The sequence below is a fragment of the Benincasa hispida genome, chromosome 3 (genome assembly GCF_009727055.1).
Source record: "Benincasa hispida cultivar B227 chromosome 3, ASM972705v1, whole genome shotgun sequence".
In the NCBI taxonomy this organism is placed as follows: Eukaryota; Viridiplantae; Streptophyta; class Magnoliopsida; order Cucurbitales; family Cucurbitaceae; genus Benincasa; species Benincasa hispida.
In genome coordinates this window covers 44,766,451-44,790,143 of record NC_052351.1, presented here as the reverse complement: position 1 = coordinate 44,790,143, position 23,693 = coordinate 44,766,451, and the positions used below count along the sequence as shown (strand labels likewise).

The 23,693-nt window shown below is 34.2% G+C and overlaps 2 protein-coding genes across 2 annotated transcripts; one reads left to right on the top strand and one right to left on the bottom strand.

Annotated features, from left to right (window-relative positions):
- The first annotated feature begins 5,818 nt into the window (after nt 1-5,818).
- LOC120074247 (copper transporter 2-like) lies at nt 5,819-6,753 on the top strand. The gene has a single exon (XM_039027307.1). The coding sequence runs from the start codon at nt 6,118-6,120 to the stop codon at nt 6,574-6,576; it is 459 nt and encodes a 152-aa protein (XP_038883235.1). The 5' UTR covers nt 5,819-6,117; the 3' UTR covers nt 6,577-6,753.
- Nucleotides 6,754-8,210: 1,457 nt separating this feature from the next.
- Nucleotides 8,211-22,514, bottom strand: LOC120073153 (peptidyl-prolyl cis-trans isomerase PASTICCINO1). The gene is made up of 21 exons (XM_039025806.1): nt 22,381-22,514; nt 21,947-22,037; nt 21,735-21,819; nt 21,513-21,582; nt 21,166-21,263; nt 20,940-21,062; nt 20,621-20,653; nt 20,173-20,231; nt 19,948-20,032; nt 19,704-19,862; nt 19,460-19,517; nt 19,005-19,150; nt 18,423-18,520; nt 18,163-18,232; nt 17,556-17,615; nt 17,375-17,431; nt 9,890-9,958; nt 9,693-9,770; nt 9,162-9,263; nt 9,014-9,085; nt 8,211-8,895 (listed from the first exon to the last, which is right to left on the bottom strand). The coding sequence occupies exons 2-21, from the start codon at nt 22,012-22,014 to the stop codon at nt 8,620-8,622; spliced, it is 1,866 nt and encodes a 621-aa protein (XP_038881734.1). The 5' UTR covers nt 22,015-22,037; nt 22,381-22,514; the 3' UTR covers nt 8,211-8,619.
- Between the last annotated feature and the right edge of the window lie 1,179 nt (nt 22,515-23,693).

Below are 23,693 nucleotides of genomic sequence, written 5' to 3'. Positions count from 1 at the left end.
GAAAAGTTGTCTACTTTATCTTCTGGATTATATTATACTCATATACGAGTAATTGAAACATATACAACAATGAACATAAAGTTCATGAATCAGATATATTTGCTATTTGGCATGGCATATTAACTCATTCAGGGAGGTGATAAGAAGAGAATTTACATGGATATCCATTGAAGAGTCAGAAGATTCTTCAATCTAATGTATCATGTGATGCTTGCTCTCAAAGAAAATTAATAATTAGACCATCACTAGCCAAAATGTGAATTGAATCACCTGCATTTTTAGAATGAATTCGTGGAGATATATGTGGACCTATTAACCCACCAAATGAACCATTTAAGTATTTTATGGTATCAATAGACGCATCCAGCAGATGGTCACACATATGCTTATTATCAAGTCAAAACTTTGCATTTGCAAGATTACTGGCTCAAATAATTAAGTTAAGAGCACAATTTCCTGATTATACAATTAAGACTCATAACATATGTATGGGGATAGACTATTTTGCATGCAGTGTCACTTGTACACATTATGTCATTAGCTTATCATAAGTACTCGCTCTTACAGTTAATTTATGGCCATGAACCAAATATTTCTCATTTAAGAATTTTTGGATGTGCAATATATGTTTCAGTTGATCCACCTCAATGTGCTAAAAGATTAGGAATATATGTTAGATATGATTCCCTATCAATAATTAAATATCTTGAACCCAACAAATATAGTAATAGGGACCACTTAATCGAAAATAATATATAACAATAGGAAAAGAACCAAAATAAAAAATTATGCCTTTAACAAAAATTATGTAGTGCCTATCACATATTTATATCTATCTTCCCGAAAGAGATAAAGAAGAGGCTTACACTAGATTCTAAATGAGAAGTCTGAACATTATGGAAAAAAAAAGTCCCAAATATGTGTAGAAGACCAAAAGATTGAGATGGAAAATAAGAAGATGAATCACAGCAACTAAGTCACATATACCAGCTGCAAATGTTCCATCGAAAATTGATATCCCAATACAACAAGTTGTCACTAATGAGTCTGGAACACGCCAGAAGCGTGGTAGACCAATGGGTTGCAAAGATAAAAATTCTTGAAGAAGGAAAATAATTAACAGTAAAAAAAAAAAAAAAAAAAAAAAAAAAAAAAAAAAAAATTGATTGGGGATGTAAATACCATGAAGAAATCCTTGACATGACTAGTGAGGAAGGTGAAATACCTAAAGATAATAATAAGATTTCAATAAATTATGTCATGACAGGAAAAAGATGAAACCAAACTAATGTAGTTATTGACAACATTTTTGCGTATAATGTTGCTCTTAATATTATATCTGAAAATGAGGATCCTGAACCAAAATCTGTTGAAGAATGTCAACATAGAAAAGAGTGGCTTCAATGGAAAGAAGCAATTGATGCAGAATTAAACTCACTTTCAAAACGTCAAACTTTGGACTAGTAATTCGAACACCAGAAGGTATCAAACCTATAGGATAAAAATGGATATTTATAAGGAAAAAAATGAAAATAATGAGGTCACAAGATATAAAGCAAGACTAGTTGCACAAGATTTTTCACAAAGACCTAGTATTGACTTTGAGGAGACATATTCTTCAGTGGTGAATGCAATTACACTAAAATATTTAATTGGCCTGAGTGTGTATGAAAGTCTGGACATGCATCTTATGAATGTAGTCATGACATACTTATATGGATCTCTTGATAATGATATTTATATAAAAATCCCATAATGATTTAAGAACCTGAAACATATAAATCAAGTTCCCGAGAATTGAATTCAATTAAAGTTACAGAGATCACTATATGCATTAAAATAATCATGATAAATGTGGTACAATTGCCTAAGTGAATATTTGTTGAAAGAAGGATATCAAAATAATCAAATATTCTGTGTTTTTATAAAGACATCACAGTCAGGATTTGCAATTATAATTGTATATGTTAATGACTTAAATAAAATTGGCTCCTGAAGAGCTTTCAAAAAGAATATAATATCTTAAGAAAGAATTTGAGACGAAAGATCTTGGAAAAATAAAATTTTGCCTTGGATTGTAAAGAGCATTTAGCATATGGAATATTTGTCCATCAGTCAATTTATACAGGAAAAATTTTGAAAATATTTTATATGGATAAAGCACATTCACTAAACATTCTAATGAAATTTCGTTCACTAGATGTGAAGAAAGATATATTTCGACCTCGAGATAATAACGAAGAACTTCTTGGTACTAAAGTACCATATTTTAGTGCAATTTGTGCACTTATATATCTTGTTAATAATACAAGACCAGATATTGCCTTTTCACTAAATTTATTCGCTAGATATAGTTCTTCTCCAATAAAAAGATATTGGAACGGAATTAAGCATATATTCCGTTATCTTCGAGGAACGATTGATTTGGGATTGCTTTATTCAAATAAATAAAATTTTGACCTAGTTGGTTATGCAGATTCTAGATATTTACCTGATCCATACAAAACTAGATCTCAAATAGGTTATCTATTCCCATGTGGAGGAACTACTTTATCTGACGACTAGTGAAACAAACCATAACAATCACTTCTTCAAATCATGCTGAAATTCTTGCAATCCATCAGGCTAGTCGAGAATGTGTATGGCTAAGATCAATGACTCAGCACATTCGTGGAACGTGTGCCTTAACTTCTAATAAAAATCTTCCAACAATATTATACAAAAACAACATAGCTTGCACAGCCCAAATCAAATGAGGATATATTAAAAGGAGATAAAACAAAATATATTTCACCAAAGCTTTTCTACTCTCGTGATCGTGAAAAAAAATGGCAGCATCATTGTACAACAAATTTGTTCAAAAGATAACTTGGCAAACTTATTTACAAAGACATTACCTACCGTAACCTCTGGAAAATTGATGCACAACATTGGAATGCAGCAACTCAGAAATCTCAATTGATATTTTCATGAAGATAAATAAATGTACTGTATTCTTTTTAAGAATATTAGATTATATGAAATATGTACTCTTTTTCCTTTACTAGGATTTTTTTCCCAATGAGTTTTTTCCTAGTAAGGTTTTAACGAGACATATTTCATATATGATAGATATCCAAGAGATAGTATTATAAATATGTTAAATTAAGTGTAATATAGATGTCCAAGCTTAGCATCTTAAAGACAACAATTGTCAAACTCCTATCACCCATGTATCACTCTACATGTTATCCATGGGTCTCATACCTACATATTCTAAGTGTCCATGTAAAGTCAGCTCCTACTTGCTATTTTACCCGTAAATAGAGGCATTTGGTAGATCTTGAGAGAATATATACATTGGTGAAAATTTCATGAATTTTGGAGAAAGAGGAGAAATTTTTATTTATTTATATATTATGTTTTATTTATTTTAATATTATATTTTCTCGATATCTATATTCGCATTGCACCTCATTTTTATAACAGTTCAGATATTATTTATTTATTACATATGTAAAGTTAAAAAATATTTTAAACTTTAAATAAAAACTTCAACATTTTACGTGTATAACATGTATTTGTTACTCTTGAAATGTAGCCATAAATTTGTATTTAATCATTTTATCGTGTATAAAATTTGTGATAAAATTTTGCAAATGGAACTAACTTGGTCCCTTTTTAAAAATACAAGAACAAAAACTTAGGTTTTGAAAAATAAATAAAATTAAAAGAACATATTTTAAAACGAACGTTTTGAAAGTATAGTGATCAAAATGAACTAAAACAATATATATATATATATATATATATATATATTATTTTCAAATAGGATAATGAAAAACCTTTGTCGCTCTACATACATGCATACATACACGTATATATATATATATATATACACACACATACACATACATATATACATTGGACTGCAGCATTATAAATATGGGAGTAGAAATTGGAGTCTTCAACCTATGGAAGAATATTGTTAAATTATGCTAGATGAAATTATTAAAATTTTAATTAATCGAAGATAGCTCTATTTGATAGTTGTCCTACTATATTAATATTGTTTATATCCGTGAGTGTATGAATCAGCTTACGCGCATATCGACTAATCTTATGGGACAACCCACCTGATCTTACAACATTTGTGTCTCAAGGAAACTCGTAAGATATTAAATTCTAGATAGATGACCACAATAGATTGAATCCATGATTTCTTAGCCCTTTATTAAAGAGATATTGTATTATTTACCATTAAGTCAATCCATGATGATTTATTCTACTATATTAATCTTCGAGAGAATGTTTTGAGTGAGAGGGAAAGTTTCGGTGAGAGTTCTAGTTAAGAGTATATAGATAAGCTTAGTTTGATATTAGTAAGGGCTTATTAATTTTAGTTAGCCAAGGTGTCTTGGTTATAAATATAGGTTGGTTTTGTCGTATGTTGGAATTTTAGGAGAGAAAACCCTCTCCACAGATTACCAGTTTTGTTTTATATTGTAATACATGATTTGATATTATTATTAGAGGTATTCTAACAAGTTTCTTTTAAATTTCTTGGCAAATAGACGAATGAGAGGAAATGATATAACAAAACATAGACGGCACGTTATTATTTCTTTACGATTTCACCTCTTTCCTTTTTTTTGAAAAATTATTTGTTGAGACCATCACAATGTGATTAACAATCTTTTACCATTGGATGTACAAGAGAGAAGTAATTTGAATTGATATATATCTAATAGTCAATAGAAGGCATGCAAAGTTTTTAACTAGCATCCAACCGTTATCATGAGGCAACAACATTACGATGCTATTATTAAATAAAATTTTCTTTCTTCCTTATTAAAGTCCACTGACAAGCTTTTGAAATCACTAACTATTTCCCCATAGTGTTCCTGCTCAAGGTATTATAGACTCAAAAGGTACAAACCCAAGAAGGAAACAACACCAAGGATAAACTGAGGTGGAATGAGCCCAGTGCCAACTAGACTCAAGATGAACAAAAAAAAAAATTTTGAATACTCCCTTGGACGCACCTATCTTGATGCATCTCAAGTATGGTCCAATAAACTACACAGTTTTAATTTTTTTAAATTTTTTTTTTTTTTTAGTTTTTTTTTTATGTGGTAAACAAGTGGGGAGTATATGAGTGACTACACCTAATCATTGCTTAAATGAATAGAGACACGAAGGCCGAGCATAATACCAACCAAACTAAGAAGGCTAAGCACGAGGTGAGCTCTTAACTCAAGTGGAGGTTAGTTCATTCTAGTTCTCTATAAAAACTTGCTACATCGTTCTTTTCTAATCTAACTTAAGCATTGAAGTCTATGACTGCACCACACATGTGCAACTCTTTTTCTTTTGTAAGTCATTTCATCTCATGGGGTGAGATAGAGTTCTAATTCTTTTCTATTCTCCAAGTGAATCGAACAACACAAGCTTTATGGAAACCTTCTAAAACAAAAACATGTCCACATCTCAGATTTTTCTGAAGTTGACATCTGAATTCAAGAAATCAAACAGTTTGCTCATTGTTGCAATATTACTTCATTCTCTCATGTGAGGAGGGAAAGTGGTCCACAATTTGCCCTTTTTTTAGCTTCTTCCTGAACCTGAATGACTTCCCTTCCTTATGACTTCATTGTTCTATTAATTAATGAACAATCAATTAGGTTGCCGTACTATAATAAAACAGAGAAAAAAAGTTGGAACTTTCTCTAATAATCAATATATAAGATTATAAAGCAAATATAAAGTCAATTCACTTGAAATTAAAAAAAGAAACAAAATGAGATTAGTGTGGTTTAAAGAGCCAGAAAGTAACTGAGTTTGTAAATGAAAAGCATTATATATATATTCTCCTTCAATTTCATCACTTGCAACTGAAGAAATTTCAGAACCAAACAAACACTAAACAACAAAACAAACCACATTGATCTTTAGACGGACAAACCTAATGACTTAATTTTTAGTTAATCACAACATTAATAATTAAACTGCTGCTAATTAATCATCTCTAGTTTGGCTTAGCCCTGTCTCTGATCTCCATTGTTAATATATATACTAATAAGCAGCCAAATCCCATCACTCCCTCTCTTTCATTCTTCCTCAGGTTGAAGTTTAGACATGGAATCTATGCCCATGTCTCCTCCAGCCATGGATGGCAACACCAGCATGAACAACTCAATCGGTGATTCTCCAATGATGACGCCGATGACGACGACAAATATGCAGATGAGTTTCTATTGGGGCAAAGATGCTGTGGTTCTATTTTCCGGGTGGCCTAAAGAGAGCCTTGGCTTATACATATTGGCCTTCTTCTTCATCTTCCTGCTGGCCTTCGCGGTCGAGTTCTTGAGCCACACGCCGCCAAACAAGCTCAGTAAGAGCCCCATCGCCAGCGCTTCCATTCAGGCCGTCGTCTACGCTTTCAGGACAAGCTTGGTTTATCTAGTTATGTTGGCTGTTATGTCTTTCAACGTTGGGATCTTTATAGCAGCTGTGGCAGGCCATACTCTTGGATTTTTTGTAGTCAAAGTTCGTGCTCTTACTGTTGCAAAGGGGACTGATTCTAATGAAGTTTGATTGATTTTTGAGCTGCTTGTTTTTCATTTCCTTTATGGTGATTGTAATGAAAAAGCTTCCTTATTACCCATATCTTCGCTTGAGAAGATGGGGTTCTATTAATGTTGGGTTTCCCTGTGTGTGTGTGTGTTAATTGTAAGTTTGTAAATGAAGCCAGTGGGAATCATTTGGTGTTTATTATTTTTTTTACGGTAATGTTATCACATCCAAAACATGAAGTGTGCTATACAGTCACGGGCTTAGGAGGATAAATATTTAAAAGAGATAGCAAGGGGAAAATAAATTAAGGGTAAAACAAGGTTGGGGTCATAAAATCAATGTGTTTGTATTTATTATAAAGCTTATACTACCCGTTTCGAGTTCGAAGGTTTGATTCCCGACCCACATATTGTCAAAACAAAAATTGTGTTTGTTTATAAAGTTCAAAATTTCTACAAGTCTCTGTTCCAATCAAACTGAATGACATACTTAATCTTTGAATATTGAAGAAAATGTATTTAATTCTAAATTTTCTAAATGTAATTTTTTAGTCCTCAAGTTTGATGAATAAGTATGGTTGATCCCTGTGTTTTTAAAATATACATTTTTTAATCTAAGCTTTTAAGAAATGTTTAAAATGTCATGTAGTATTTTATTATTATTATTTTAAATAATTATATGACATTTTAAATTTTAAAATTAATTTGAGAGAGAAGATATAATATTTTAAAGTTTTTTTTTTCCTAGTTTAAAATATCATAGGACTATTCAAAATAATGAAAAATAAATTATTTTAGAGTCCTTTTTCAAACGTCAAGGACAAAAAAATGCTCATTTGGAAAACATAAAGGCAAAATACACTTATTAAGTTATTATTAAAAACTGAAGAACTAAAAACCTACATTTTAAAAATTCAATAGGATTAAAAATGCAACTTTTCCAAGAACCTTGTACATGATGTTAACGAAATCTTTTTTAAAAGAAATTAGAAAGTGCATCAAAGAAAACAATTACTTATAGTAGTTAAATCACTACTAAATCCAAAAATTAAAATTTTTTATAGAATGTTAGGAATCTTAGAACATGAAATTTTGCTTACCTTTGCAATATATTTGATATTAGTCTGGAAAGTGAGAGAATTTTCAATTTTTGATCTCTAAAAACTTCGGAATATTAATAGCTCACCATAGATGTGGAAATTCAGATTATTTTTCTTTTTGTCAACTTGGCGTAGAGCACAACTTGATTGGGGAAAGGTTAAGGCATCTAGCATTTTTCACTTTGGATGAGATGCAAAAATTCAAAGGCCAAGTCTACAGCGACAACACCAAACAAAAGATACCAATAATTTAAATTTTAAAAAAAAAAGAGAGAATTTTAAGGGAGAATAGAAGCAAGGAGCCAGGGAAAAGAATAAGGGTTTTCAATTTTATTTATATTCACAAAGCAATATTTCAAGATTTTTACCTTAAAATTGAAAAACATCTACATCTAAACATAGCATAGCATTGCATAACTCTAACTTTATTTTCATTATGGTAGCTTCCCTTAGGTCTAAATTCATCAAAAGTAAATTGTAATGAAGTATTTTGCATTTTCATGGAAGTAAAAATATTACTCTCATTGCATGAAAAAAACTAATATAAAAGAGCGTATTCCAACATTGACAAATATTCTGTTATAATACTTCATCTAATCAATCCTTGTGGGCATGCTCGACTCTTCCAACAATTTTTGCTAATGTTTGGATACTGTGTTATTGTACATAAACAAATCCTAAATTCTAGAAGACATTTCACCTCCACAGACCTTATGATCACAGGTGAATGGAGGTAGTATTAAGAAACAATTGAAGGTGATCATTGAAACATGGAACTTCCCTAGGATTCCTCCGAAAGGTTGAACTTATAGATTCAAGAGACTAAGAAAAGTATGGATGATTCTTTATCCTGCATCTCTGCTTAATCTTAATGTACATTATCCAATTAGATTATTGTATTAACTCATAGTGCCCTTGAAGCAAAGCTGAGCTACTCCTAATATGTTCACTTCTCTTTTTATGATCTATAGTATGGAACATCTATTCAGCCCAAGGGCTGAAAATATTCGTCTACCGGCAGGCCAGAAGCGGGTTAACCAATCCCTTGGATGGTCATCTGCTGTACTATCATCACTAAATTCAGAGGATTTGTCATCCTCGTTTTCTTCTAACTTATCAGAGTTTTCCTGGATTTCACCTGAGTTATGACCTTCTCTATCTCCATCTCCAACCTCTGAAATTTCCCCCGGTTTTTTGTCAAATAGTCCTTTGAACTGTTTCCTTGCTTTCTTCTCCACTTCCTATAGATAGAATGATGAAGCTAGATAGAATGATGAAGCAGAAGAGTAAAACGATGCCTTTAAAGTACTTTTACTCCCATCTTTAATGGAAAATTAGAAATGACGATGTTATTCTGACCTGTTCCTTTTGTTTCAGTTTTAGGAGGGCTGATGTGGCATCCGCTTCAGATGATTTATCAACTTTTTTCATCTATTAGTACGGAAAATTTAATTTAGAGATGGGAGTAAAACATCCAAAGCCGAACATTGAAAATAAGAAAATTGACCATTTCAAAGTCGTTCCTTGCTTCCTCAAAATCTCCAAGGGTCATGTAGGCCATTCCTCGACGGTACAAAGCCTTCGCATTTGCAGGGTTTGCATCTATAACCTGCATAATTCCACTTAAGAAAACATTTTGAAAAACTAATGTGAAAGGACACGGTAAAAAGCTTATTAAAATGTGTAATCAAATAAAACCATTCAGTCGGCTTGTTATATTTTAACTGACTTTAAAATATAATTTATTTTATATTTTAAATCATATTGCTCAACCAAAAAAATGAAATCTATTAAAATCCCAAATGCGCCCCTGCTTCCCCACATCTCTTTCCCCCAACTTTTTGTTTCCGGTTGGGATGCAGGGCACAATCATGGCTCAGAAGAATACAGACCGAGAATCCTGTCACTTGTCAGATACTGCATTGAGACATACTAGCGTCATTCAGATTCAAATAGAATCTATGAATGCCGCCATCAATTTGGTTGCTAAGATCAGACGGTGATTTCATGGATGGACTGAAAAAGTCATAAAACATACCTTGTTACACATCTCAATAGACTTCCTGCATTCTCCCAGTTTCAAGTAGCAGGCAGCGACATTCAGATTTAACAAATTCTTGAAAGATAAAATATAAAATGATTAATAAACAATCTTAAACAGACTACGTTAGAAGCAATCCAGGTAAAATGTACAAATTTAAGATGACTCAAGATCAAATGCTTGCAAGTACTTACTCGGGTATTAGAAAAAACTTTTCCTTCTTCATCGTCTTGTGGATTGACATGATTAAATTCACGAAGCACCTGCAGAATCACAGATGCCAGTAACAATTAAAGACAATTAACAGCTTAAAGATTATTTGCTTTGATCACTCGATCCAATAAAGTTTGATAGAAAAAGATGTGGAATGTCGTAATCTAATTTCCAGTTTAAACTATACACAATGATATCTGAAACGGCCCCTATTTAATAAGAGGTTCTCTCGAGGCAGTCATAACCCCTTGAAGCTGACGACAGCACTAACTGTTCCAGAGATATATGTATATAAAACTTCTTAATTTTACTTTGAAAAATAAATTTTTTAATATAAAACTGAGCTTTCATTGAGAAACAAGAAAGAATGAGCAAGTTTTTTGGGCTGGTACATCATATTATAGGTCTCAACCTTTCAATTTTATTTATCAACAGAACAAAAGAGATTCGAGAGCTCCCTACCTCTCCAATGCCTCAAAGAGACGATTACATTCACCAATTTCTCAATGCCTTTACTCCTATTACATACTCATATATATATACCCCCACTTTCACTCTTCTAACCCTAACTAACAATGTTTTCTTACATGTACCGTAGTGATCGAGGGCCTATCATTACCCATCCCCCAAAGAGCCAACTTGTCCTCAAGGTGGAAATCAGGAAGTTGATCTTTGATCACCGAGGAGAGCTCCGAAGTAGCATCAATGGGTAAGAAGTCATTCTCCCAACGAATCAACACTTCAAAGGCTCCTTCCGTAGGCGAATTACGCATACCCAGGACTTTTGCTGGCTGTAAAACATAAGATAAATCTGGTGCTAGTGTAGGGGGAAGAGGTAGCACTGGAAGGTTGGAACCTGCAACTTTCTTCAGGAGCAAAACATGGAAATCAGGGTGAATCCCTGAATTCGATGGTAATGCCAAGCGATCTTCCCTATTCGCGCAGCTATCTATTAAGGACCAACGAATCTAAGGGCTAGCTTTAGGTGAGTGTGCTATCCAGCGCTGATACCCTCCTACAATTACACGTTGCTCCAACAAGAATTTTAAGCTCTTCTAGTCAGTACGGACCGTAAATTGCCGCCACAATAGGTAGGATCTCCATTTCCTCACTGCCAACACTATAGCCATAAGTTCCCGTTCATAAATAGCCTTAAACCGTTGCATAGGGGGAAGGGCCTGACTAAAGAAAGCTATGGGCCACTTCTGTTGCAACAGCGTCGCTCCCACACCTACACCCCAAGCATCCATCTCTACTACAAAGGTTTCTTTGAAATTTGGTAGGGCCAGCACCGGTACGGCAATCATGGCAGATTTGAAGTGATAGAAAGCTTCTTCAGCCTCAGAATTCCGCACAAAATTTCCTTTCTTTGGCAAAGTCAATGGTACTGCAATTGTGCCATAGTTAGCGACAAATTTACGATAGTAACCTATCAATCCCAATGAATTCCGGAGTTCTTAAACATTTTTGGGGACCGGCCATTTCTCCATGGCTTCAATTTTTGTTGGATCAGCTGGCACCCCTTCAACGAAGACAATGTGTCCTAAATACTCTATCCGTGAAGCTGCAAAATGGCACTTCTTCCCATTTGCCACAAACTGATTTTCAATCAAAACTTGCATCACCATGGTCAAGTGGCTCACATGTTCTTCCAAGGACTTGCTGTAAATTAAAATATCATCAAAGAACACAAGGACAAATTTACACAAATATGGATGTAAAATATCATTCATGATAGCTTGAAAAGCCGAAAGAGCGTTTTGCAGCCCAAATGGCATTATCAGGAACGCATAGTGTCCTTCGTGTGTCTTAAAGGCGGTCTAATGGACGTTGGCCGGTTTAACTCAAATTTGGTGATACCCCAACTTTAAGTAGATCTTTGAAAATATGGTAGCCCCAAATAGCTCATCTAAAAGCTTGTTGGAATTTCTATATTTGTATATGAATATTTATTTCTCCTTTATTGTCTTTATCCTTTCCATATTTGTAAAAAGTCTCTCCTATATAAGAAGACTTGATCTACACATATTAAATAAGAAAAAGGAGATTAATATTCTTATTCCTCCAATTTCTACATGGTATCAAAGCAAGGTTAATCTTGGTTGTTAAACAAAAACCCTAGCCGCTACCATCACCACACTGGAACCCTAGCCGCCGATGTCAAACAGCGCACCCTACTTCCGTAGCCACAGTCATCTACGCTCGTGAGTCATTTATGTGGTTGTCCCCAAAACCTCCACCACCACGCACAGCCCTAAAGACCCGCGACTTCCATTGGAGTTCGCTCAGTAGTCCAACGCACCCAGACCCACGTCTCAGTTCGTCGTCACTCAATTCCATCGTCCATGGAGTTCACGCCTCCCAGACACTGACCAGTCCGTGCACCTTGCCTATATGTGTGTTCGCAACCCCTAGATCCACGAAGCTCGCCCAGATCTACCTCTGAATCTGCTCTCTCGCCATGGGTTTCTTATCAATGCCTTCAACCAACCCAGCCTAGCCGATTTTGCCACAGATCCACATGCTCCAATCATCAGCGACGCTACACGTCCGTTCACGCCATCTACCACCGTTCACTCGTGGGCCTCAATTTGGTGTGGTTTTTTTGGTCCATTTGGTTTGATTAAGATGAGTCGGTTCGTTTTTTGGTTCGGTTCCGTTAGTGGCTCGGTTCGGTTGGTTTAGTTAATTCTAGTTTGGTTCAAAGTTGGTTTGGGTTGTTTCTATTGGATTTGGTTTAAAAACTCTTTCTCTTTTTGGGGTGGATCTCTACTATTTGTTAAATCTTCTATCAAGTTACAAGAGCAAATTCATCAAATCCTACAACTGCCAATCACCAATTTTCCATCTAATAATTCATGTGTTTCTTTGACTCACACAGTCCCAAGACATTCTCGATTAGTAATTCATCTTCGTGGATTATTGATTCCGAAACTTCGAATCATATGACTAGTTCTTCTTCTTTTAGTTCATACTCTCCATTATATTACAATGAGAAAATTAGAATTGTTGATGGTAGTTTTTCTTCTGTTGCAGGAAAAAGAACTATTAAATTGACTGAAAATATTTCTCTCGACGTCTTACATGTTCCAAAATTAGCTTGTAATCTTTTATCCGTTTCTAAACTTTCCAAAGCTTCTAACTGTCGTGTTACATTCTTTAAATCTCATTGCATTTTTCAATATCAGGATTCGGGGAGGATGATTGGGAGTGTTAGGATGCTTGATGGTCTCTACTACTTTGATGAAGGTCTTTTAGCAATAAAATAACTCAAGGTCTTAGTAGTATCAGTTCTCTTTCTGTTAAAGAACAAATTATACTGTGGCATCATAGACTAGGGCATCCCAATTTTTCTTATCTCTAATAATTATTTCCAAATTTATTTAAGGGATTGATTGTTCATCTTTTAATTGTGAAGGTTGTATTTTCGCAAAAAACCATTGGTCCACATTTGTTCCAAAACCTTACAAGGCTTCAAAACCTTTTTTATTTAGTTCATACCGATGTTTGAGGTCCTAAAATTCCGACTCATAGTGGAAAAAGATGGTTTGTTACTTTTATTGATTATCATACTCATTTATCTTGGGTTTATTTAATGCAAAAAAAAGAGAGAGAGGTGGAAGACATTTTTGAACATGTTTACTTTATGATTGAAACCCAATCTCAAACCAAAATCTGCATTTTATGCTTTGATAATGGAATGAGTACTTTAATGAGTTTTTTGGCAAATTTTTGAAAGACAGAGGTATTATTCATCAGTCTACATGTCGGGATACTCCCCAACAAAATGGGATTGCTGAAAAAAAAAATAGGCATTTACTTGAAGTGGCACGTGCTATAATGTTTTCTATGTAAGTTCCAAAATATCTATGGGAGGAAGCAATTCTTACGGCTACCTTCCTAATAAATAGAATGCCTAGTAGGATCTTGAATTTAAGACTCCCATCAACTGCCTTAAAAAAGAATTTATAACATCCCGCATATATTTTGAATTACCCCTCAAAGTTTTTGGGTGTACTACTTATGTTCACATACCTGATCAATTCTGGTCCAAACTTGATCATAGGGTTGTTAAATGCATTTTTGTGGGTTATTCTTTAAATAAAAAGGTATAAATGTTTTAATCATCTGACAAAAAAGGTCATAAATGGATGTGTCTTTTCTAAAAAATCAATCCTATTTTCCCCAAAATTCTCTTCAAGGGGAGAAACCAAATTTGAAAGAAAATTTTGGGATGTTTGTATTCCTTTTTCCAATTCTAAATGTTTAGATGTTACTAGTTCTATGATGTCAAGTGTAGAAAAATCTCAATCAGGGGGAGAAATACTACAAAATGATCGTATTGATCAAGTGCCTGAGTTTAAGTTTTATACTAGAAGAAAATTCAATCAAGGGAACCAAGACAAGATAGTTGGTCCTTCACAAGACCAATCTGAGACCCCAACGACTAAAACTGGTAATTTTTCTTCTATTCCTACTCCTTCAACTACTCAAAGTACTTTTCCAGTAGTGTCGAATCTCAATGTTCCCATTGCCCTTAGAAAAGGTATTCAAAGTTGTACCAAATATCCTATTGCAAACTTTATGTCATATCAAAAATTGTTGAATAGTCATGGATCTTTCACATCCAGGATTGATGACTTGTTGTCCCAAAGAATATACATGAAACTTTAAATGATCCAAATTGGAAATTAGCTGTTATGGAGTAGATGAATGCTCTAAAATAAAATGGAACTTGGGAAATAGTAGAATTACCTAAGAATAAAAAGTCGATGGGATGTAAATGGATGTTTACCATAAAGTGTCATGCTGATGGTAGTGTTGAAAGATACAAGACTAGACTAGAAGCTAAGGGATTCACTCAGATATACGGAATTGATTATCAAGAAACATTTGCCGTTGTTGCAAAAATTAACTCTATTAGAGTCCTTTTATCTCTTGCAGTTAACTTAGATGGGTCGCTTTACCAACTTAATGTGAAAAATGCTTTTCTAAATGGTGATCTTGAGGACTCTTTATGAGCTTACCACAAGGTTTTGAGGAGCTTGGCTATAGTAAAATTTGCAAATTAAAAAAATCACTCTATGGTCTTAAACAGTCCCCAAGAGCTTGGTTTGAACATTTTGGAAAAGTTGTGTCCAGATTGGATTTTTTCAAAGTCAAGCAAATCATACATTATTTTATAAACATTCAAAGAATAATAAAATCTCAATTTTGATTGTTTATGTAGATGATATTATTCTTACAAGTGATGATGAAGCAGGCTTAGCTGATCTCAAGAAAAAAACTAGCTTGTGAATTTCAAATTAAGGACTTGAGAACGTTGAAATATTTCCTAAGAATGGAATTTGCAAGATCAAAGAAGGGGATCTTTGTTAACTAAAGAAAGTATACCCTTGACATACTTAAAGAAACAGGCTTGCTTGGTTGCAGAAACTCCTATTGAACCTAATATAAAGCTTTTAGCAGCAAAAGCAGAAGAAATAAAGGACAAGGAACGATATCAAAGGCTTGTTGGTAGATTAATTTATCTGTCTTCACACGTCCCGATATTGCATTTGTTGTGAGCATGGTTAATCAGTTTATGCATGCTCTTAGACCGACTTTTTCGAAGCTGCCAACAAAATTTTGAGATATTTGAAAGAGTCTCCTAGAAAAGGTATTCTATTCAAAAGGAATAATCACTTCCAAATAGAAGTCTACACTGATGCAGATTAGGCTGGAAGTACAAGTACTATAGATAGAAGATCTACCTGTGGTTATTGTCCTTCGTTGGAGGAAATTTGGTTTTTTGGAGAAGTAAAAAACAAAATGTGGTGGCCAGAAGTAGTGCTGAAGCAGAGTTGAGACTCTTGGCTCATGGAATTTGTGCGGGCATATGGATCAAAAAGATACTTTAAGAGTTGAAGATTTCTTTGACTATGCCTATACGGATTTATTGTGACAATAAAGCTACAATTTTCACTGCCCATAATCAAGTTCTACATAATAGAACTAAACATATTGCGGTTGCAAAGCATTTTATTAAAGAAAAGATTGAAACATGAACCATATGTATTCCTTATCTTTCTACATCAGAGCAACTTGTTGATAAGTTAACTAAAGGCCATCCAAAGAAACAATGACAGATTGATTGACAAGTTGGCTATGGAAGACATCTTCAAACAGCTTAAGGGGGAGTGTTGGAATTTCTATATTTGTATATGAATATTTATTTTTCCTTTATTGTCTTTATTCTTTCCATATTTTTAAAAGGTCTTTCTCTTATATAAGAAGACCTAATCTGCACATATTAAATAAGAAAAAGGAGATTAATATTTTTATTCCTCCAATTTCTACAAAGCTCATCAACTACAAGTATTGGATATGTATCTGGAGTGGCATTGTTGAGGGCTCGGTAATCCACGCAAAACCTCTGACTCCCATCTTTTTTCTTTACTAATAGAATCGAGCTTGAGAATGAGTTGTGGCTTGGTTGTATTATCCCAGCCATCAACATCTCTTCAACGAATCTTTCGATCTCATCTTTCTGAAACTGTGGATATCGGCATGGCCGTACATTGATTGGCCCCGCTCCTTACTCTAGCTCAATGGCGTGGTCGTGTTCTCTGATTGGGGGTAGAGTGTCGGGGGTCGAGAACATCTGTGAATACTATGCCAAGACATCTAGAATTTCCATAGGCAACTCGTGTTTGTCCTGAAGTGTATTCTTGCTACTGTTTCTCTCAAGTCCGGAAGTCAACAGCTTGAATTGTCCTCACAAGCTGTCGAGACTTCCATTCATCTCGCTAAACCCCATTTTCACCTTGTTTCCAACGTTTCTTGTCTCCCACCGATCTCAACCAGCTTTAATTCCACAACCAATACTCTTCCTTCCATCTTCCCCACCATACCCAAGATTCATTGCTCTGATACCAAAATTTATAGGTCTCAACCTTTCAATTTTATTTATCAACAGAACAAGAGATATTCGAGAGCCCCCTACCTCTCCAATGCCTCAAAGAGACGATTACATTCACCAATTTCTCAAAGTCTCTACTCCTATTACATGCTCATATATATATATATACCCTCTCACCTTCACTCTTCTAACCCTAACTAACAATACTCTTCTGGGCCACACCTAATAACTAAAATATTCCCTCAAGTCAGCTCACCTCTCTTCCTCACCCGTTTTCTCACATATACCTTGTGGTCGGGGCCTATCACATTTCTTCTACTGGGTTAGCATATTAATTTAACAAAAAAGTCTTTGGACTACGTGTTATTTATGCAATGATGTCAATGGAATATTTATGCAAAATTTCTATTGCAGGAAATGATGTCAATGGAATATTTATGCAAAATTTCATATACCTGCATTCACATATACCTGTGACATATACCTGTGAAATGATGTCAATGGAATATTTATGCAAAATTTCTACTAAACACAAGGTGAAAAGAGTACGAGCAGAATAGATTGCCTTCTCATACTTGGCTTTAGCAAGTTCAAATTTCCCTTCCTTGAAGAGTCTGTTGCCCTGGAAATGAAGTATAAAATAAGTGTCATTTGGAATCATAGCACAAAAGATACTGCAGAATAATGTAGCGTAATAATGCCCAATACTAGCCAAGACACCAAAACAGACATAAGGGATAAGATACCGTGTTTCTGATCTTCTCTGCTTCATCCATTATGCTCTTGAAGTCCAGACCATCCCATTCCTGTGATAATGAGCCATGCTTATCATATAACACCATTTGATACCCCCAAAAAAAACATAGTGCACCTCAATTTATTACGTACATTGTTATCTTGAGAATCTTTTGGCTGTTTAAGATTATGTTTTGGACACATAAATTGAAATCTTTCCCAAATTGAAATGGATAGCTTCATATATCCAAGTATGAAAATGAAAAGAATATGTCCAAATATATGGGACACTCCTTGGTATTAGTATGCTTTATCATCCATTTTCATTCAGCATTTAAAGAACAGTATCAGACTAAACTATGGACATTTTGAACTTATAATTCAAAAATGAGGTTATTGCCAGGATCAGATGTCATAAATGGAGATTATAAACACAGAAATATATGCATTACCAACTTCGAAGGAGATTTTATGCAATATTTGTTTGAAATATGCCGCATAAAAATTGTGAAATAATGAGGAAAACTACTAGAAGTGTAGAATTAAGAACCCATGCGGAGAGTCTAAATCTTAAAAAATCTGAAAAATAATAATAGTATTCATTTCATTGACTCGCACCTTTGGCATTTCAAAACCAAGAAGTTCAATTTCCCATTGAACATGAGCACCTGCTGGAACATCAGCTGGCCTAAGCACATGGAACAAAGCACAAAAGAGATTGTTATTCTTCAAAAGACTGAGAATTATGAATGAGATGATGAATGACAAGAACAAAAGTCAAAAACTACATTGATTCATATAAAAAAACATACATCTAATCATTCCAACAAACAAAGATACAACTGAGTTATTAAAAAGAAAGGTTATGCAGTAGTAACCTTGGAAACTTGTCATACGCATAATCTGGAGGGCAAGTAACTAGGGCTATTTCTCCAGGCAGCATCAAACGGACAGACATTTCAAATCCCTCAGGCACCTATTACACAATCATGGGCCATAAACTTCACCAGTTATCTTTCGCACATGCAGGTCAGAAAGCACAGAGCTCTTGACCCAGAATCCCAGACAATCATTTTAAAACTTGTTGGAACCCTCTCAAACAAACCACCCCAAGAAACCATGAAGAGTAATGTGTCAGTAGAAAAAAACTACTCCGTTTCTAGAGATAAGATCTGGGTCAGGTATCCAATCTACAACTTACTACTAATAAGCTCAGAAAGCATGCAAATGCACTTTACAGTCACACTCCTGGCCGATTCCAAAGGGCTATAACTCTTGCTCATGTCCTTCCAAATGATCTAGACCCTGCAATTTAGTGTGCTATCTAATTTTTTTCATAAAGACATTTCCCTTTTTGCCTATTCTATTTACATAACAATCTCTCTAGTAGGTCAGCTCTCATCATAGAGTTCACGAGCTAAGAGTAAAACCACTGTCAGTAAAAGGGAAAGGCAACTCACAAGCCCTTCTCCAGATCGGAATTCCAAAGGCTGACCATCATTATCAACTTTCGTGTCATAGAAAACTCTCTTATCTTCAACCAGCATGGCCTTGTAATGAACACGTAGTAGACTGTCATGAAGGGGGCAATCCATTGGAAAATCACCTGATTATTCCAGAGAATATGGAAGTATGATCATTGACAACTAAAGTAATATTGATTGACAGTAATATGTTTATGAGATACAAGGCTTAAGTAACTCAAATACGATGATATAAAAATGTACACCTCAGAAGCAGATACAAAATTAACTTTGAACAAACGGGATGATGTTTCATGGGTTATTTTATTTACAAGCGCAAGTATGTCACATACCACAAACATAGAAGGAAGTTTCATTAAATTCATGGCTATAATTTGTCTACATTCCTGATAAATGCCAATTTCATTGTGAATGCAGTTCTGAACTCACACCTTTTCCATCACGAATGCGACGTTTGATCAGGCGTCCATCTCCAAGCATGTCTCTTACCTACTCATTCGTTACTAGAGGATTAAACTCAATAACTGTGAGAGATAAGTTTAGCAAAAGGATAATAAACTAATCAACTTTCTCAAAGCAGGTCACTGACAAAGAACCAATATAAACAAGGATCGTAAATGCACCTCCAAACATATCAATGGAGCAATAATCTGGTTGTACAACGACTTCACTAACCTGAATGAAGTGGACAAGCTCGACTTCAAAATGAACTTCTTCAACACCATCCTCCACCGTAATCAGAGGAGATGGAGTTAAATATTGACTAGTGACAAAGATTACTGCCTTTTCTCCTCGTGTCATCATTCCAATTCCCATTTCTAGACCTTTAGGAACCTGACATGCAAGCAAAGAGATTAAGTGAGAAGTAGACAAATAAAAGAAAAAAGATGGAAAATTAGACAATGACTAGATCATTAACCTCTGACTTTCCAAAAGTGAAAAAATATGGCTCTCCAGTTGTGTGCGATAAAATCACTTTCCCGTCACCTGTCCTAGCAGAAACCCTAGAAGCATCCGCATTTTCAACAAAAATAACAAACTCAATTTGGTGCCCAACATAAAAGAGAGAAAAATTTGGTGCTCAACATATCAAATAAGAACAGAAATAAAAATATAAAAGAGAACTTAAGGAAAGCAAGTATACCAGACTTTTATCTCGTAAGGTTCCCTTGGTGATTCCCAACCCTGCCCCTCACGTATAACCTGTTAGAAAAAAAATCAAAACTTAAAAACTGTAACTCACCTTTCATATTCTTAAGAGCATTCCACATACTTCTAAAGGTTACAACATTAACTTTCCCAGCACCCCTTACCTTCGACATCCTATCTTAAATTCTCTTACTAATCATATCCCTATTGTCCCCTGAAGTTACCATCCAAATGTTAGGAGATATATATGAATCAACAATTGTTCCATTAAACAGCAATGCTAGTTGCAACTATTAGAAGTTCCACTGATGTATCTAAGTTTGTATACTCGAGATTTGAAATTATTTATTTTAAAATAGTATTTCATAAAATGTATATTTTTACTCAACTATAAAAGCACTACAAATTACTCAATAATGCTCATTTAATTGTTTATCCAATACCTTCTTCACAACGCCAAAATCATTGCTTACAACCTGCAATCATATCAATAAGAAAAGTTAAATAACGACCAGATCATGATCAGACATAAGACAAGATCTTTTAGGTTAAAGGGTCAAATCTTGCAACCAAAAAAGATGTGTGGAGAAGGTTAGAAAGTGAAAAGGTGCACGCATTAATGAGGATCTGTAGATTTCATTTATGATTCTGATGTATCATTTACCACGTGAATCCAACATTTGAGCAGATCTCATTCAAATCCAAGATTTTTATGTGATTTACATGGGAAAAAAATAAAGTTTTAATGTTGAAATTTCTTGCCTTGGCCTTAAAGAAATCTATCATCTCAATCTCAAAATGCAGTTCATCTTCCTTCGGGAAGCTGCTACTGACTGAAACCGGGCAGTCCTCTTCACCATAGTGCATTTGAGGTTTCATCTTGAACTGAAACAACAGTAAAAATAATTAATTGTAGTACATGTCCGAGAGAGGTTATTTTTCTCCACCAAGGGAATACAGATGCATTGAGTTCAAGAAAGAAAATTACCATAGCAACTTCACCTTTCAACATTGTCGGAATACCTTCTAGCAATCCCAGTATCATTTTGCTTTTGCCTAAAACATGCCTTGTTGGAGTTCCCTTCCCTGATATGTAAAAAGAAGACATTAGCAACTACACAAATGAAACAAACAATGAAGTTTTTTCCTTTACATTCCAAATCATGATTATAGGGGTTCTGGTTAGAGCCTATAAATTTTCCATCCAATGGCTTCTTCATTCAGTAGAGCCAATGATAACGGAATATGTTCGTGACTCCAATAAAAAATCATCGAGTTCAATGTCATAACTTCTTGCCCAACAACGCATGCCTTAAAAGCATATGGTCAACTCACCTCCAGATTCTAATCGAGTGGATTCAACAACAAATCCATCAAGTGTCCGTATGGTGCAGTGATAGACAACCTACAACCACCAAAGCACACAATATCATTTCCTCTTATCCTATTTACTCGATTCAACACATTCTCTAAGAAACAAATGGATTTGAGACTCGAACACCACATGTACTGCCTACAAGTTCAAACAACAAATATAGAATGGTGTATGTGAGCAACCTGATCACCTTCCGACGGTGTTGATTCACCACCTCCGGGTCTGATCAAAGCTTTCATCAAGCTTCCCGGCACGATTTTGGCTTTCCTTTGGGTCCAGAATTAATATACAAAAGCAAAAATGAAGAACGTCAGAGACCTGATTAGTAAGAATTGCTGATAGGAAAGGTATCTGGGAGGGGGATACGAGAAGAAGTCCGGGCAATAAGGGATACCTCTTCTCATCCTCAGAAGGTTCGTTCTTTTTCTGAGGTAATAGCTCCTGCTCTGTATCAACTGCCATGGCCGATTCACTGAGCCTAAAAACTGAAATGCAGCAGAACAGTGAGCGGTTTGAACTAATTCAGGAAAATCATACACAATTAAGGCCGAGAAGCAGAAGTAGTTGTGATCAATAAATGGCCGACGGGAACTAAAGAAAACAGCAAACTCTAGCCTTCAAGCCGAAATGTGAGAATTCATAGTAGAAATCCAAACAATGTTTCACATCTTCGTATTATCAGAGCATTAAGCAAAAAGAAAACCAGAAACTTCCAGTGAGACTGATCGACACAAGAAGATATTGACTAAGCTGAAACGAATAAGGTTCTAGACTGGAGAAGAATCAAACGTGACAAATTAGCTGAGAAGAATCAGACGTGAGAATTACCTGCAAAGTTAAAGGAAGGAGATGAAGTTGGAGGTCGTAGAGGCAATGACCGGGAATCAACGAACAGCTGAACCACGTTTTTTCTTCGTTGATCTCCTACCAGACAACCGTCCGGCCTGGTCTGAAGATGGAAACTGGTGTGGACAGCGTGCCCGAGCAAACTTGAGGCATGGATCTGGGCTTGGGCCTGGACCGAATTGGGCCCATGAATTTGGATCCCATCCTACCATTTGCATGAATCAAGTGTGTGGTAACATTTTTAAAAAATTAAAAATATAGTAAAATCTATGTCGTACGACTACTACCAATAATAGACTATGTTATTGATAGTCTCTTATTAATGATATTTGTGATATGATCATCACTAATAGATTTTGCTATATTTTCAATTATTTTTAAAATGTTGGTATATACTATCTTAAAAATTTGCAGTAAAATCTATCCATGATAGATTCCAGAGCTAGATCTAAATTTTATTATATCTAAAAATCATTTTGCAATGTGCTATATTTGCTAATACTTTGGGCTAATTTATTATTTTTTCAATTACCTATTTGAGTAATTTAACATTTGAAAAAGTTTACACGCGTGTAAGAATTGAATATATGAACAATTTTCAAATGTAGTATCAATCAAAAGTTTAAATTGATTCATTTATAATAATTTAGAAGTTTAATTGAAATTATATGTTTCGAGCTAAGTAGGTGTAAAATAATAGACTTATGGAAGTTCAAGTTTAAATTTATATCATTATTAGTTTAGAGTTTAAATTAATAAGGAGCAGAAAGTTGTTTTTCCAAAAAAATCAATTTAGGCCTTTTAAATTGAACTTACCAGCCGAGAATTGTTAGTAGTTCAACGATGATTGAGAACAATTCAATCAAATGTCGAAGATGAGCAATTAAAATGGGATATCAAATATCTTAAACATAAAAATTGCTTGTTTAATAAAAATGTTTACAATATTCATTTTCAAACCATCATATTGTTAACAACTAAACGTTGGAAATATCGATGTCAATTAAAATATCGAAATCTTGATTTTATAAAAATATCGATAAAATTTTCTATTTGATTGTGACCTAATTAGATTATATTTGACCATTTTTAATCATCATTTCTATAAAATAAGACAATATTTAGAGGTATATTGTAAATTTCTGTGTAAATGTTAGAGTAGAAATTTAAAAAAGAAATAAAAAAATAATTATAAAATAATATCAAATTTTATTTTATTTTTTCTATGTTTTTTCTTGGAAATGAAAATTTTGAATGGTAAAAGAAGCAAAACTCACATCAATTCAATTTTAAGG